General features: G+C 38.8%; 1 protein-coding gene across 1 annotated transcript; it reads left to right on the top strand.

Moving 5' to 3' along the window:
- The first annotated feature begins 3,056 nt into the window (after window positions 1–3,056).
- LOC124287124 (polypeptide N-acetylgalactosaminyltransferase 5-like) lies at window positions 3,057–4,583 on the top strand. The gene has a single exon (XM_046723607.1). It carries the CDS (start codon window positions 3,057–3,059, stop codon window positions 4,581–4,583), a length of 1,527 nt encoding a protein of 508 aa, XP_046579563.1.
- Window positions 4,584–17,225: the final 12,642 nt, after the last annotated feature.

The following is a 17,225-nucleotide window of genomic DNA, read 5'->3' as shown; positions in this document are numbered from 1 at the left end:
AAAGGTTTTTAGATAACTCCGATGTAATTATGTGGATACAATTCATTGTATTACTTTACGCTGATGACACAGTTATATTTCATGTTAGACAAAACTCACTTAATGCTCTTTGTGATTACTCAACTTCGCTGAAGTTGAATGTGAATATTAGTAAAACTAAAATGCTCATATTTGGAGGAGGGCCTGCTAAATCCTCTGAAGTAACATTCTTATACGGTAAGAAACTTTTAGAAATAGTTGACCAGATAATTCCGTGATCAACAGCATGAGCAATACGATGACGTATCAACCAAGTCAGCAAGCCTGATCACCCGATCCCGTTAGTCGCCTCCTACTACCATCATGGGTTGCTGACGATCAATTCTAACCGGACCTTCACAGGCTACACCGGAGAGGTAGAGAGGGATGCAGCGTCATTTGATGCAACATTTTGACCTGATGGGATAGTTTGGTATCCATTGTACTTTGGAATGACTTTAGTTCTGTTGTTTCACAGAATCATTTAAGCTTCTCTAACCAAAGGAACAACACCTAAAGACATGAAATAACTGATTTTACAAGAACATTTCTGTTAGTCAGTATCGGATTAGTTTTCTGAAGTAAAACATGATGTAACATTACTCTTAAAAAATGTTGGGGAAATTCATGTTTAATTTACTATTGAAAAATTGATTGAGTCAATGACCATAGTTGTTTGCAGAGCAATCGCTCTTGAAAGATGATCTGTGCAGGACGTTAAATTTTTATGTGTATGATTTTCAACAAAAAAACGGCTTCAAACAAACACTAACAAAATGATCCAAGATGATTGTCAAAATCAATGGTCTACAGTGATTCATCGACCTTCTTGAAAGCCGTCAAAATCAAGTATGACACCCAGTGCACGTGTATGGGGCTACTGCGTTGCGCACGTGCATCTCATGTGTTGTGTTTATGGGCGGTGATGAAGAGAAATGGTGGTGCGTTCATAAGATGTCTGTCTTTGAAAAGTTTATTGACGCTTATACTTCCTATCCAAATTAAAGTTCAAGTTCCCCAACGTTTTTACGAGTATTGTGTCATATCTGGGATGATACTTTGTGGGTAAAATGCCGATTCTAGAACTCTTTTGGATATGCTGTTCATGCTGTTAATCACTGGATTGTCTGGCCCAGACTCGATTATTTACAGACCGCCGCCATATAGCTGGAATATTGCTGAGTGCGGCGTAAAACTAAACTCACTCATTCACTCTGGGAATCAGAATCCACTCACTCAGAATGGGGCACCGAATCAACAACAAAAAAGTCAGGGATCTTACCCACTTTGCTACCGCTGTTTCCACAAAAATGGAAATCTGACAACTGTGTTATTTACAGTGTCATCCCAGATATGACATATAAAACAAATCCGATAGTGATTATTAAGAATGGATACCAAACAATGTCTTCAGGTCAAAATGTTGCATCCAATAACGCTGATTCCCACACTACCTCTGCACATGCCCGTGAAGACCCGGGATAGAATTGATCGCCAGCAACGCATGCTTCTCATAAAAGGCGACTAACGAGATCGGTGATCAGACTTTCTGACTTGATTGACACGTCATTGTATTGCTCATGCTGCTTGGATTAAGTGGTCCAGACTCGATTATTCACAGACCACCGCCATGTAGCTGGAATTTGCTGAGTGTGGCGTTAAACAAATGGAAATCTGAAACAACTATTTGAAGTTAAGCACCTGTTATGATTATTGAACTTATATTGACAGCGCATGAACGTTTGTAATTTAAATATTATTCACAAATCCTTTTGTATAAGCACGAACATACATCGCCATTACACGAAATCAATCAAATATCGTGAATAGGTGCAAAGATGTGTTGAATGTTAACGTTGACATACGAAGGCATAAAGAGGTATTGAGAAAATCAATGACGTTACAGTCCGTTGCTCCATAATATATGTGGAGCACAGTGGTTTAGTTGTTAGCATGCTGGCCTCACGCCAAAGGCCCGGGTTCGAATCCCGGTGGAGGCACCAAAAATTGTGACCTGGGTCTCATACTGTGTTGTGTCTCTAGGCAAGACACTTCGTCCACATTGCATTCAGTCCACCCAGCTGTTCCAAATGGGTACCTGAGAAGCGGATGTACGGACCTATACGGTCGCGCGAAGCGCTTAGTATCAGCTTTGAAAGTACAATTCCGTCAGGGTAATAATGTAACGCCAGAGAGCAGCATCGCGTTGGATTCTAGGCGCAAAACGTAGCATTATTATTAATATACTTTTCATAAAGGTAGGGGAACCTGAACTTTCAATTTGGACAAGAAGTATAGGCGTTAACAACAATTTCAAAGACAGACATCTTATGAACGCACCACTATTTCCCTTTATCACAACCCCTAAACACAACGTGCACGTGCACAAAGCAGTAGCCCCAAAAAATGTGCATGAGGTGTACCCACATGGGTACAATCATATATGCTGGAATGTTGCTGGAAGCGGAGTAAAACTACACTCACTCACTCACTCACTCACTCTCAACGACCACGGTCAACAACCAACACTATCCGGTTTGATAACACACAGTCTACTATCTAGTTTTAGTTTGAGATGAGGATATCACATTTGTGTATTTGAGGGTTCAAATATATATAAGTATCATACATATTGAGAGAAATACCAAGATATCATCATATGAGGCATTTCTAATACCTATGTTCCCTTGTGAAGCGTGATAAAGATCGATAGTCATGCCCGTTTACATTCCGATATCTCACGCTGAAGCCTGTTCGTGACACGTGTGTAGATTCATCTGCGCGCAATACCTTTGATTATTACAGTGTGACTTGCTGAACATTCATCACAGTGGTTGGGAAGTGTGTGCATCATGGCCTTACCATGCGCACGTCCAAGAAGACGACGATCTATCCTTTATTGTTTATTAATATGCGTTATAGTCGCTGTAATGTACAGTATAGGGACGAACCACAGTGAGTTGTCTCGGGAATTGCCAGATCCCTTGTTAAGTCTTCACAACCCCGACGATCCCAGTGTGAAACTCGTGTTTGCCCATATGGAACTGATGGATCCAGGAGTCAATGGTACAGGATTGATGTTAAATGTGACGAAACTTCCCAAAGAAGAAGCCAAGAAGTTCCAGAGGAGTTTGGAACAGAGGGAATATTCCAGTTATATCAGCAGTCTCATACCTCTTCAGAGATCTCTGCCTGATGTCCGTCTTAAGGGATGTCACTCGTTGTACACATACCTCAACCTCCCTGAAACCAGTGTGATCATTATCTTCCACAACGAACACTGGTCAGTCCTGTTACGGACTATCCACAGCATCATGGACAACACTCCACCTCATCTTATCAAGGAGATCATCTTAGTGGACGATGCATCTACAGACGAGGTTCTAAAGGAACCGTTGGAGGAGTATGTCTCCCGATTCAGCAAAGTGCAGCTACTGCGAGCGGAGTCCAGGCAGGGTTTGATAAGAGCGCGGATGATGGGATTTGAACAGTCTACTGCTCCTGTAGCAGTGTTCATGGACGCACATTGTGAATGTTTTCCTGGCTGGCTGGAACCACTGGTGACAAGGATTGCCGAAAATCAGAGTATAATAACTACCCCTAACCTTCACGGAGTAGATTCTGAAAGCTTCAAAATCAACGAATGGGGACAGCGAAAGAATCTTGGAATACCCGTTCTCACCTTCCCCAATCTTTTCTTCACCTGGTCCTCCATGTCAGAAGTGGAGCGGAAGAAGAGAAAACGGGAGACTGACCCAGTTCGGTCCCCAGCTATGGTTGGATGTGTCATTGCCGTCAGCAGAAGTTGGTTCAAGAAACTTGGTATGTTTGATCCTGGTTTGGAAATCTGGGGCGGGGAGAATACCGAGTTATCTATCAAGACGTGGCTATGTGGAGGTGGACTGGAGATCATTCCCTGTTCCAATGTAGCGCACATGTACCATCCTCATCGACCATCAGAAGAAAATGACATCAGGTACAAAAGAAACATCGCTCGTGTGTCCAACGTGTGGTTGGACAAGTACAAACACTTTACTGACAATTACGACGGTAGCATTGCGGATTATGGCGACATTTCGGATAGGATAGCTCTAAGAGATTCACTGAAATGTCATCCATTTGAGTTTTATTTGACACATGTTTATCCAGATCAATTCATCCCAGGGAACGGTATTTACACAGGGCCAGTACGAAATGTAGAGGTTTCTTTCCACTGTCTCGACTCGGGAGGCGGAAAGCATGGGGATTCCGTCAATATTTTGCTGTACTCTTGTCATGGGCAAGGAAGTCAACTATGGGATCTCACAGAACGTCGTGAGATTAGAACTGGAGGAAGATGTTTAGACTCAGAATATGGAGATAACGTTGTGATGCGGAAATGCAACGGCCAGAGAGGGAACCAGGAGTGGCACGTGGTCAGTCTGGAAGGTCACGTGCTGCTCCGGTCTAACGGATATTGTGTTGGTGTTACCAAAAATAAATCTGCTCTTGTCTTGGAGAAATGCCACAATTCTCCACTACAACAGTGGACTTGGAAGCAAAACAGAAAACCGAGGATTTCTTGACCAATTTACAATGATGTGTCTCAAATTCCCATTTCAAGAGGGTAGATAAACAGAAGAAAGTACGTTTTTATCATGCTTAACATTATAATATCAAGTGTCATCATTAACAAAAGAACAGACAGAAAAGACATTTGAAATTATAAGATAGAAACATACTTCGACATCAGAATCCTCTGATGTCAATACGTGAACCATTCGTGACCAACTCGTGATATTCCGGGAAAAGCCGAATGCCGACTTGTGCTCGATCTCTGGAAGGATTTCATATTTGTGTATGAACATCAAAACTACTTCAAACAGAAACGGTAACTCCCTTTCAGTGTTTTTCCAACGGTTTGTGACAGTTGTGAAGCACTCTAAAACTGTTGCTTTAAAATAGATTAACCTGTTTTAACCAACAACAATGATGATAATGATGGTACATATTCTCATGTGATATTACAAGCTGTTCACCTCATATTTCCAAATGTGGGTTTTCTTCTTCCTGCATAACATTTTCTTTCATCTGTAATAAGTCCCCAAATATATACACAAACAGCTCAAACTGAAGAATCTGTGGAGATTCCTGTCGCGATTTTCTACCAGTTGTGTGAACTTGAATGTAGCTGTTGAGCCAGACAAACACCTTCTAGATGAGAATATAAAAATGAAAATTGATTGAATGAAATTGTTTTGACGCCAAATGAAGTTAATCAAGGCAAGTGACCATGACAAAATAAGCAATAAGTTTATCAAGCTAACCGCAGAATCACTTTCTTTGCCCCTCACCTCTTTATTTAATAAGTCAATGCATGAGTGTATTTTTCCCACAATATGGAAAGAAGCTTCAGTGTTTCCTTTGCATAAGAAGGGTAGTGTAAATTAATGTCACAATTACAGGCTCGTTGCACTTACGAGCTGTATGGCAAGATATTTTAAAATTGCGTATTCAAATATTTTTAAAACTTTTTTCGGGACAATAATGTCTTAACAAATTTGCAATCAGGATTAATGCCGGGCGATTGTACTGCTTATCAGCTTACATATCTATATGACCTTATGGTTTAAACATATTTTTATTCATGAAAATGAAATGGGATTGTGAACAAGCATTATTGCTTATGTTAACACCGCTCCCATGCAACATAAAATACAAAATGAAATGGAGGATGTGACGTCATCGATATTGACTATTGCATAATATCATATTTATAAATATATATAAACACATTACATCAAATACAAACTATTCTCGAAGTAATCATAATTAGAGATTTACAGTTTTGTGTCTAACAAGCCATTGTAAATATAAAAATATAAATCGCTCATGAGAAAATTTGAAGCGTTGTGTCTTGATGATAAAATCGTAGACGGATTCAGCTATTTTCTGGTTTACATAAGGAATACCGGTACATTCTTTGTTTCCGTTCAAAATGGTATCCAGGTTATAACCGGTAGTGTAAAAATACATGTTAAGTCGTATCTGAGTATAGTTACCGCAAGTAAGAAAATAATTTTAGGGCGCTTTCAATCTGATATCCACAAGAGCAACATGGACTGTCTATTAAATGTCTGTTATACTTATCGGAGTTGAGGTGGCAGTGAACAATTTGACGAAAACGAGTGCCGTCATTAAGGTCAAAATAATTCTTATATTCGGGTTTTGTAATTAGGTTTTTAAATTCTGTGAGACAACATGACTCTTTGGAATGTGGTAGGGCATTCCCTAAATTTATTGTGTCAGGTAAAAAGGATTTAGCATAAGAGGCAGTACGGTTGTAAATTCCTTGTATTTCAGAGTTACCTTCTATCTTTCAAGAACTGAAATTTGTTATGACTTGTGCCACGAACGGCAGCATATAAAGTTCTCGGAGCATCAAGACGTAAGTTGATTGCTCAGGCGTACAGTTATCTCAAATCTGTAAACAAGAGTCAAATATTGGCAAGATTGTTTATTATTATTATTATAGGATATTTATATAGCGCACATATCCACGCAACTAGTACATGCTCAAGGCGCTGGCATTTTTTCCCCTCGATCATTGGATGTCACTCTCAGCGGCACATCGTACTTTCAATCTCAACTCCCTGGGAGTATACAACTCTTGCAGCCACTTGGTATAGGACTAATACATAATATCCAAGATTTTGCGTGGTAATCGGTATTTAAAACTCCTCAGACAACTGATCATAGGGCGAACTGTACATGCAATATCAGTAGTGTGATCATTCCATGTACAGACGCTTTAGAGTGTTACTCCTAAATGTTTATAACTTTTGACTTCTTTTACGATTGTTCCGTCCATGAGTATGTTCGGTTTCAGAGACGGTTTCGCTTTACGTGAGAGCTGAGTAGTTTCGGTTTTATTTGGGTGAAATGTAACCTGTCACTCAAGGGGGTCCATTGTGAAATTTTATCTAGGTCATTGTTAAGACAGGTAGCAGCAACTGATGGATCTTCTATGATAACATATAATGAAGTGTCATCCTCAAAGAGACGAATATTACTGTCAATATCACATATAATATCATTGATGTATATCAGAAAAAGAAGTGATCCAAGGACAGAGCCCGGAGGTACTCCAGCTAGGACATTTTTCTTGTCAGATTTATACCCGTTAATTGCTACCCGTTGTACTCATTTTTCTGAATAACTTTCAAACCATTTTAATAGTTCGCCTTTGATACCATACGTTTTCAGTTTATAAATTATTCTTCTATGCCAGACCTCATCAAAGGCTTTACCTGTGTCTCAGAAGACTGCTCTAACCTCTTTTCCTTCGTCAAGAGCTTTGGCTATGAAATTATACAAATAGGTTAATTGATTTGTTGTGGAATCTCCTGATCACGAATCCTGACTGTAAATTTGTCAGCTAGTCATTATCTCTTCGGAAGTTGAATACATATTTAGATACACATTTCTCAAAGACTTCCATAAACAAGATGTGAGTGCGACAGGACGGTGGTTTAAACATTCATGTAAGCTATCTTTCTTGTGAATATGTATTACCGATGCTTCTTTCCATGAACAGGGAAAAATTGACTGGCTAAGCGATAAATTGAATGATTTCGTAAGTATGGATGTTAGACTATAGGCGGTATATCTAAGTACTTTATTTCCTATCCCGTCCGGACCAGTCGCTTATGGTGTGTCCAGTGACATTAAAATATCTCTGACGTCATTGCGGGTTAGAGTGATGTTAGTTAACATTGAGTTACAAGGAACCTGAGTATCAGGCAAATCTCGATTTGGATCTACAATAATCGACTGAACGGTAAAGTAATTGTTTAAAATATTTGCGATTTCCTTGGGGTCATTATAGACTGCATCGTCATTGTTGTGTAATTTTATGAACGCTTTAGTCAGGCGCCATTACATTTTGTTACCGAGCGAGGTATTTACAGAAGCTTCAATTTTAGAGACGAATATTTGTTTAGCAGTTCTGATAGCGTAAGTAACTTTATTTCTTGCTGATCTGAAATTAGCCCACTTCGTTGGATGGTTACATTTCTTTGCAATTTTATGTAAACGATTACGTTTCCGAATCAAAGATCGTATTTGACTCGTCATCCAAAGCGGATCTGCAGGTCTAATAGTGACAGTCTTATTTGGTGTATGTTGATCGCAGAGTTTCGTTACTGCGAATGTTAAATTGGTTGCAATTTTATCTATATATATTATTGGAAGAAAATAAACTTTCACCGTCAATATAATCGACACTCCTCTTCATACGTTCTGCATCAGCTAACGAATAGTTATGAACTTTCTTCTTATAGTTTATAGGGAGGGGAACTGGTTCTTTTATGGTCACAAATATCGGACAATATGACTTTATAGCAAATACTTAGATAATGGAAAAGAAGTAAAAGCCGTTTTCTGTGACATTAGTAACGCTTTTGGCAAATTATTGCATTAGGGTATATTGTTTAAATTAGAGGGCGGTGGGGTAGTCTAGTGGTTAAAGCGTTGGCTCGTCACGCTGAAGACCCGGGTTCGAATCCCCACATGGGTACAATGAGTGAAGCCCATTTCTGGTGTCCCCCGCCGTGATATTGCTGGAATATTGCTAAAAGCGGCGTAAAACCAAACTCAGTCAGTCAGTCAGTTTAAATTAGAGGCTTGTGGAATACGTGGTAGTTTAATTGAATGGTTTCGCAGTTGTCTTAGAAATAAAGTACAAAAAGTAGTTATACAGGGCCGATCATCAAATTTAAAACATATATTGGCAGGGGTCCCCCAGGGATCAGTCTTAGGGCCGCTACTGTTCTTACTATACATCAATGTTATTGTAGATGGCATCAACAGCAATTTTCGTCTTTTTTCTGATGACACATCGGTGTATATATACTAGGCACATAAAGAACTGTGCATTGTCAAAATATTATCCCAGTTGATAAGTACGATAACAATGTCAAAGGTACATATAAACTTTAATGGAGGGATCATGAGACCATAACAAGTCGGGAGAATTTCAATTGAAAAGTCAATCACAATGACGTCACGACGTCCACAAGCGGGACAGGGGTCAAACGACCATGTCACAAGCTCAATAACGGGTATGTCCACCATCGGCATTGAGAACAGCAGTGCATCGACGACGCATAGAGCCTATCAAACGTGCAAGGAAGGCTTGTGGGATGTCACGCCAGATTCTCTCAAGTTCTGTTGCAAGGTCAAGGACGTTATCTGGCGGATGAAGAAGACGGCGTAGACGTCGATCCATCTCGTCCCAAACATGCTCTATCGGGGAGAGATCCGGTGAATTTGCAGGCTAACGCAGTAAGTCAACGTTGTGGTGTTGCAAGAAATCCATAGCAACCCTTGCCGTATGAGGGCGGGCATTGTCCTGTTGGAATGTAAACCCAGGGCCATGACGTTGCAGAAAAGGAACGGAAAAAGGTCGAAGAATCTGATCCCTGTAGCCCACACCAGTTAAGCTGCCCTGAACAATCACCAAAGGGGTTCTTTGGCGTGCTGTTATTCCACCCCAAATCATCACGGAACCACCGCCAAAGCGATTCCTCTCCAAGACACGGGCCTGTGCATAACGTTCTCCCACGCGTCTATAGGCACGTTGACGTCCATCACTATGGGAAATGTTAAACCTGGACTCATCTGTAAAAAACAACATTTCTCCACCCAAAAAGGGTCTGTGGACATGATTTCGGCACCACATTCGGCGAGCTTGTCGATGACGTTGTGTCAGGATAGGCCGTATGGCGGGACGTCGTGGTCTGATCCCGTGATGACGTAAACGTTGTCGAATTGTGTTGGGGTGGATACGGTGAAGTCCTGGGATGGTTCGGGCAGTCATCACTGCAGTCTGACACCTGTGGCGAAGATGGGTCACCCTTATCCATCTGTCCTGTCTTGGCGTTGTTACACGTGGACGTCCAGAACGTGGCCGATCGATGACGTCATTTGTGTTCTGGTAGCGTCTCACCAGTGCAGTGTTCCGGTGGCAGTGGAAATGTGCAGCCATTTGTGGTTGAGACATTCCCCCACGGACCATCCCAATGGCCTAATGACGTTGTGCAGACGTGAGCCTTAATTGGCATGCTATGCGTTTCAATAGCCGTTTAATTTTTTGAACGATCGCAAGGGCAGGAGTCGAGCTTTCCAAAGGGACAGTATTGTGTGGCATTCATTTGCTCTGTTTCTCTTTCCCGGAATGCACGTGCAACAACGTATTGCACGTCTCAAGGACGAACCCACTGCCGTCACGGAACGTGGCACGTGCATGCATGTTGGATACATGTCACTAATCTCTGAGTTTAAATCCTTATGTGTCTACACAGGTTTGATAAATTTAGATTTTAAATTTTTGTATGCACAGTTTCTTTATGTGCCTAGTATAGTTGTAGAAGACCCAGACAAAGCAGCAAGAATTTTGAATAATAATTTGACTCGTATTTCTGACCGGGCCGATATGTGGCGAGTAAATTTTAATCCAACAAAAACTGAAACGATTTTATTCTCCCGCAAAGTAAATCCCTCTGTATGTTCACCCATAGAAATGAAAGGAACTCAAGTAAATCAAGTACATTTACATAAACATGCAGGTGTTTATCTTCAAAAAGATTGTTATTGGAAAAAACAAATTGCAGAAATAGTAAATGTTATAAGTCCTATGGTAAATTGTTTAAGAAGCTTCAAATATATATATATATATTTTACTAGACATACATTTGAATGTATATATACCTATTACATACTTCCACACGTTGAGTATTGTTGTCAAATATGGGACAACTGTACGAAAGAACAGTCTATGATTCTAGAAATCTACAATTAGACGCTCTAAGAACGAGAGAAACTAGTCATGAAAAAATCTGCAAGCAGACCAATTTCATACCATTAGTTAAGCGTACAGAAATGAAGAAACTTCTTTTATTCTACAAAATGAATGATAACCTAACTCCAAACTACTTATCTGATTTAATTCCAGAACATGTTTCATTTTGAAGTTCTTACAATCTGTGAAATACTGACAGTATTCGCACAATTCGTTGCCATACAGGGTCGCATGTACGCTCCTTTTTACCAGATAATATATGTTTATGGAACAATTTACCAACCGAAATAATTAACTCACAATCAGTAAAATCGTTCAAAACACGATTACAGGCCAAACAAGGAAATAATCTCTTTGATAAAAATTTTGAATCTAGATTTTATCAAATAATCCATGCTCGCCTCAGGTTGTGTTGCAGTGACTAGAATGCTCATTATTTGATAGACATATTTCAAATAATCCAAACTGTGCATGTGGGTATCCATGGGAAGATTCTCTCCTTTACTTCTTTTCTTTCCCCCTGTTATGACTTAATAAGATGAGATAAATATTTTTATACAAGTGTATGATATAAGGCCCGTCCGACCGCCCGAGACGGTCTAGATTTCTAAATTTACAGCTAGCCAGCCCGATGGTCTGGTAAATGTTTTAGATGTTCCATACATCTGAGTTAATTTGCCATATTTGGTCTTGTTAAATCCATTTTGGGCTGATGTCTGGCTGGATTTTTGGCTTATTTCATACACTGTCTATACTAACGGTTTTGAAGTGAATTCATTTCTTCAAGGTTATCAAACTTCTAGCAACAGAATTAAATACATCAGCTTATTCTTGACTCTGTTCATAAATACACACTACTTTCAAATAGATTCAAATTATTCTAAACTCTTATGTATGTAATTACTGTGAACCATTGGATGCAATTTTGTATATATTTTCCTATTATTATAAATTTCATTCCTGTGTGGAAAGAAATTGCTTCTGTACTTTGATTGAAGTTAATTATTGATTGGATTTTGTTATATTTAATGGAGCGACACCTACATAAGCCTTTGGCTTGCTGTGCCAATCCATATCCATGTTATTCTTTATTTCATGAATAAAATATTTTTTAAAAAAGAAAGAATGTAACTGGCATACCCCTGGTGAAATTTAAAATGATAATGCTGATGAAATATGAAGGACCTTTAAACGTCAGACTGGAATATCCCCAATGAAGTGACATGTAAGCACAGTGTTTAAGTTTGAAGTTGCTCGGATACATAGATAATATTGTTTTGAAACTCGTAGATGTTAATAATTATATTATTTAAAAACGTCGGAAAGCGCACATAAAATCTCCAAAGCAAGCCCGCCAGATCCGACGAGAAAACACTCAGTTGGAAACATAGGGGCCGTTATGTGAACAGACGCACGTGTGTGTATTTGAATCTTTCACCTCTCAGAGACCTATCCGTATTAAAAACTTCAAATCAGGCAACACATTTTTGTTACCTATGTTCTTTGTAGTCGAAATAACTATATATATTTCATGATTATATAAACATTTTTTCCTTCAACTCTTTCATGGTAGGTGGACCCGTGAAGGTCCGGATTAGAATTGATTTTCAGTAATCCATGCTTGTCGTAAGGGGTTAGTCCGGCTCATTCCCACTTACCCAACTTGCTGGGGGGACTAAAACAGATTAAGAGTAACGGGTCAGTGATTGTGCAGGGTGAATTTGTTACCCCTGCTTTGGCTGTGACATAAGTTCACCCAGCACTACAATCAGAGCCAAGCAGAGTAATCTCATGACCACCGGTGAACATATTTCACAAGATAAACTAAGTGAACTATCATTTGCTTCAAATTGAATTTTAATTCATCGTTTCATTCCTTTATCCCATTTGGTCCCGGATACTATGTCACAGGGAACAAAATAAGGGATTAATGGGGATTATCACACCCCAGTGATTTCTTCTTCTGAAACAAAAGGAGTTGGGTAAGTGGGAAGACCCCGTTAGCCCTAGTCTGTCTCACAGTCCATGAACCACATTAATTTCCCTACTGCCAAGCCATCTCTTCAGTGCTAAAGCCCTAAATAAAGCAAGTCTAGATTTCCTCAGGTTCAGGTTCTGAATCTCTGGTCTCCCTAGGGCTCCTTTTCAATATAAATGGGCTTGTTTGTTACTATCAAAATTATATATATTCAGAGACTAAGCCTTAGTCTACGTTAGCCCCACCGGGGTCTTCTCGTTCACCCAGCAGCTGAGGGTGATTAACAGTTATGCTTGATTGATTGTACAAATACTGGTCTTCCAAACTCAAACTCAAACTCAAACTCTTTATTCTCTATAAACCGCCAACGGCGGTACATGAGATAAACGTATATACATTTACATAATATACAAGACAGCAGCTTACACGATAGAAAGATATAAGATAATTACAATATTTCATTTTTTAAATGCATTAAATACATGGTTCAGTAATTTAGAAAGGCCTTTAAGGTCGCTTATGCTGGTAGTAGACAAGAGTTTCTTAAAGATGGACAAATTTGGAAATTCTAGGTATTTAGTGTTCAGAGACTGACGTCGGAATTGGACAAAAGCTTCACATCTAAACAAGTAGTGAAACTCGTCTCCAACAGCGTTTGATTCACAAAGTGGACATTGTCTGTCTTCACGTGGAATGCCCAACCATCGGCCTGTTTCAATTGGTAATTTATGGTTAGATGTTCTAAACTTCAAAATTGGGTAGTATATATTTTTTGGAAGAAGAAGATATTTTTCTAAGATTGGTTGGGTTTTGAAATATTTATAATAATCCCCCTTGGAACTTGAATCAACATTTGACTTCCAATTTTGGAAAAACTGGGCTCTATAGGTGTATTCGACCATTGAGACAAGCCAGGGTGTAGAACATACAGACGGATTTAGAAACACGTAGGATAGACCGCAGTTATCAAGGATATATTTCACAAAACGTAGCCATGGAACTTTATTTGTATTGTCACAGATGTGGTTAACACAGTTATATATAATCTGGGATGGCTTCCAATATGTGTTCTCAGAGGCTAATTTATGCCAATGTGAAATAAATCGCTTATAGATTTTAATACTCAAAGGCTCTCTTCCAAATTCACCGTAAAGCATATAACTTGGGGTGCTATTTCTCAAACCGGAAGCTAATTTCAGAAATTTTAAGTGAATTCTTTCTATTATTTCTAAGTTCTCGTGTCCCCATATTTCTGAGCCATACAACAGAATTGGAACGACCATAACATCAAATGCATCGAAAAGGCAATCTAAAGGTAAATTAACATTCCTGGATTTCTTTAAAAGACAATACATTGCTTTGGTGGGGCTTTCCGTAAGTGATTTAATTACTTGGACAAATCGCCCATTCCTTTGGAATTTAATTCCAAGGTAATCGTATGTATCTACAATATTTATAGTTTCAGTTCCGTAGGTAAAGTGGAGCTTTGGAGATTTCGCGGGGCCGCTTCCCTGTGAGATATGGCACGGCCAGCTCGAGGATTACTGACCACTGCTCTCTAATTAGCTCAATTGGGTGTATTGAGTTTATTAACGTGGGCAAATTATGAGGATCAGTTCTGCTTTCCTGGATATCAACAGTTCAGCCAACTCCGACAGAAGACTGTAGGGGCCATCAGGAGCTCTCCATCGGTATACTTACCCTCGTTAGAGACTCCATAGCCAGATTTGTCACTCAGATGAAATCGACATCGGACAACATTCTCTGGTTGAAATATTCCGAAGGAACAACGCATTTATTCATCTGCACTGTATACTTTTCGCCAGAAGGCTCTAGTATACATTCTGAAGAGGAAATAGACGACATTCCGGAAAGTGATATTCTAAAAATGAAAGCAGATTGTTCAGATTGTCAAATATTGACCCAGGGGACCTCGACGCTCGTACCGGTGATGGTGTACATCCGGACTTCATCGACGATGATGACATAACATACTTACATATCGACAGCGACATGAACAACTTCCAGGATGACAACTTACCTCGCAGATCACAAGACAGTCTCACCAATAAACGTGGTTTCTCTCTATTACATTTCTGTCAGTCAACTAGAATTAGGATATGTATTGGACGACTGTGTTCAGATAGAGGTGTTGGTAAGATAACATGATTTGTCAATGATGGCCACAGCGTTGTAGACTATGTGCTGTGCTATACCAGTCTGTTTTCAAGTTTCACACGGTTTGATGTATCAGATGCTATTGAGTGTACTCATCTACTAATTGTTTATTCATTGGCAGATAATATGAATATAAATCATTGTGGTGATAATCTTACTGATCTCTCCAAGTATGTTTGGTCTGACAATCTTCGAGTTGAATATAAAAATTCCTGGAATAATCTGGAACATTCCCTGAAGGATTCATTCAGTGATATTATAAATTCTAAAAATGTCAAGAAGGCATCCTAATTGACACCCTAATTAATGAATATATCTCTCTATAACTGTAGACGCTAATGTGCTTTCGTAGATTTGAAAGCTGCTTTTGATTCTGTCCACAGAACATTGTTACTCTATAAATTGTGGATTGGTAATAGTAAGGGTAAAATATATAGGCTTTTAAATAATATGTACAGACACGTGAAAGCATGTATTCTGGTTGATAATCGTACAACAACTTTTTCCGATTGCCTTTTCGGTGTACGGCAAGGCTGTCAGCTTTTACCATTCCTATTTTCATTTTTCGTCAATTACTTTGTGGGATTTTCAGGAGCTGATAACCAAAAATGTCTTGATGTTGATTTTCCCGAGCTCTTTATTCTCCTTGTTTCTGATTACCTTATTCTATTTCATAGTACTGTAATTATTGCAATAAATGGCAATTGAGATTAAATACATCCAAAAGTAAAGTAATAGTTTTTCGTAAAGCGGGTAGACTCCGAAAATATGAAAAATGTGTATAAGATGGTAAAGCTCTTGATATTGTTCCTAGTTATAAATATTTTGGTGTTCACCTGTCTAGCTCTGTCTCATGGTATAAAACTCAAAAGATATTAACACAACAAGCTTGGAAAGTTATACTCTTATTAAAAACTAGTATTCGACATGTTCACAATCTTCCATTAAAATGTTTACTTAATATATCTGACGTAAAAGGTTTTACCTATTCTTATGTATGGCTCAGATATTTGGGGATTCCACCCCTCCCGAGATATTTGGAATTTACATGACAAGTTCTGTAAACTTATTTTCAATTTTTGACGCTCTGTCCCAAACATTGTAACAAGCGGTGAACTTGGGCTTTTCTCGTTAAAAGTCAACCAAAACAAAAAGGTTGTAAAGTACTGATTGCGATTAATTTCCCAGAGTGAAAACTCTACATGTATATTAAGGCATTAGTATCTTTATCTGTGTAAATGTATCTTTAATATAAACGTTCAGAAAAAGATTTGGATTATTGGGCTCTTAAACTTAGAAATCTCTTATATACTTATGTTTTTGGTGAATTATGGCAACGGCAATCTGTCTTATGTAAAACATTTTTCTATCTGCTTGTAGAATAAGATGCATTGATATAGATAATCAAAACTTCTTCGGTTCACGTTCTAAAGTTTCTTCTTTAAGCCTGTATAACTCAATAATAGTATCATTTGGAGTTGAAAAATTATTTGAGTGCAGTGAATATTACTGCATTTAGATTCGATCATCAAGCAGTAACCTTATGACATCACAAGGCAGAAAACTAGGTATACCCAAATCTGAAAGATTTCTCCCTTTTTGTATAGTGCCTTGTGTTGAAACAGAATTTCATGTGTGCCTTATTTGCCCCGTTTATAATGATCTGCGAAGTAATATTCTTCCACAGTATTATTGGAAATATCCCTCAGAAAATAAGTTCCTTTTTCTGCTAACCTCTAATAACAGTTTTACTCTAATTTGCCTAGCCAAGTTTTCTTTTTTTAGCCCCTTAAGAAAAGAAATAACTTTTTGAATGTATGATCTATATAATATCATTATATCAGAATATTACTGATGTATACATGTCTACTGTATTCTCATGTTTAATCCCAAGTATCCACGTAGCGCACGTTATCCCCTGTAAGAATGAATGTATTGTAGCATGGGTCTGTGGCCTCGTTTACTGAATAAACAGCTCTCTCGCTCACTAATTAGCTGGTTGGCAAGTGTTCACCTACAGAATCAACATGACAACAATAAGCATTCAGTTATCATAATTCGTGATAGCATCACTCTAAGTGAACCATGTTAACTGGACACATGTATATTATGTGCATTTGTGGTCTAGTGCATTTATCAACCTTGGCAAACTTCCAGGTTGACATAAGTGTCATGCCGAATGGTGGAGGCTATCAATAGGCCATCTTTGGT

Source organism: Haliotis rubra, unplaced genomic scaffold (genome assembly GCF_003918875.1).
Source record: "Haliotis rubra isolate DU_JTF1 unplaced genomic scaffold, ASM391887v1 Scf4, whole genome shotgun sequence".
In the NCBI taxonomy this organism is placed as follows: domain Eukaryota; kingdom Metazoa; phylum Mollusca; class Gastropoda; order Lepetellida; family Haliotidae; genus Haliotis; species Haliotis rubra.
Note: the sequence above shows the minus strand (reverse complement) of the source record. Positions and strands in the feature narration are given on the sequence as shown.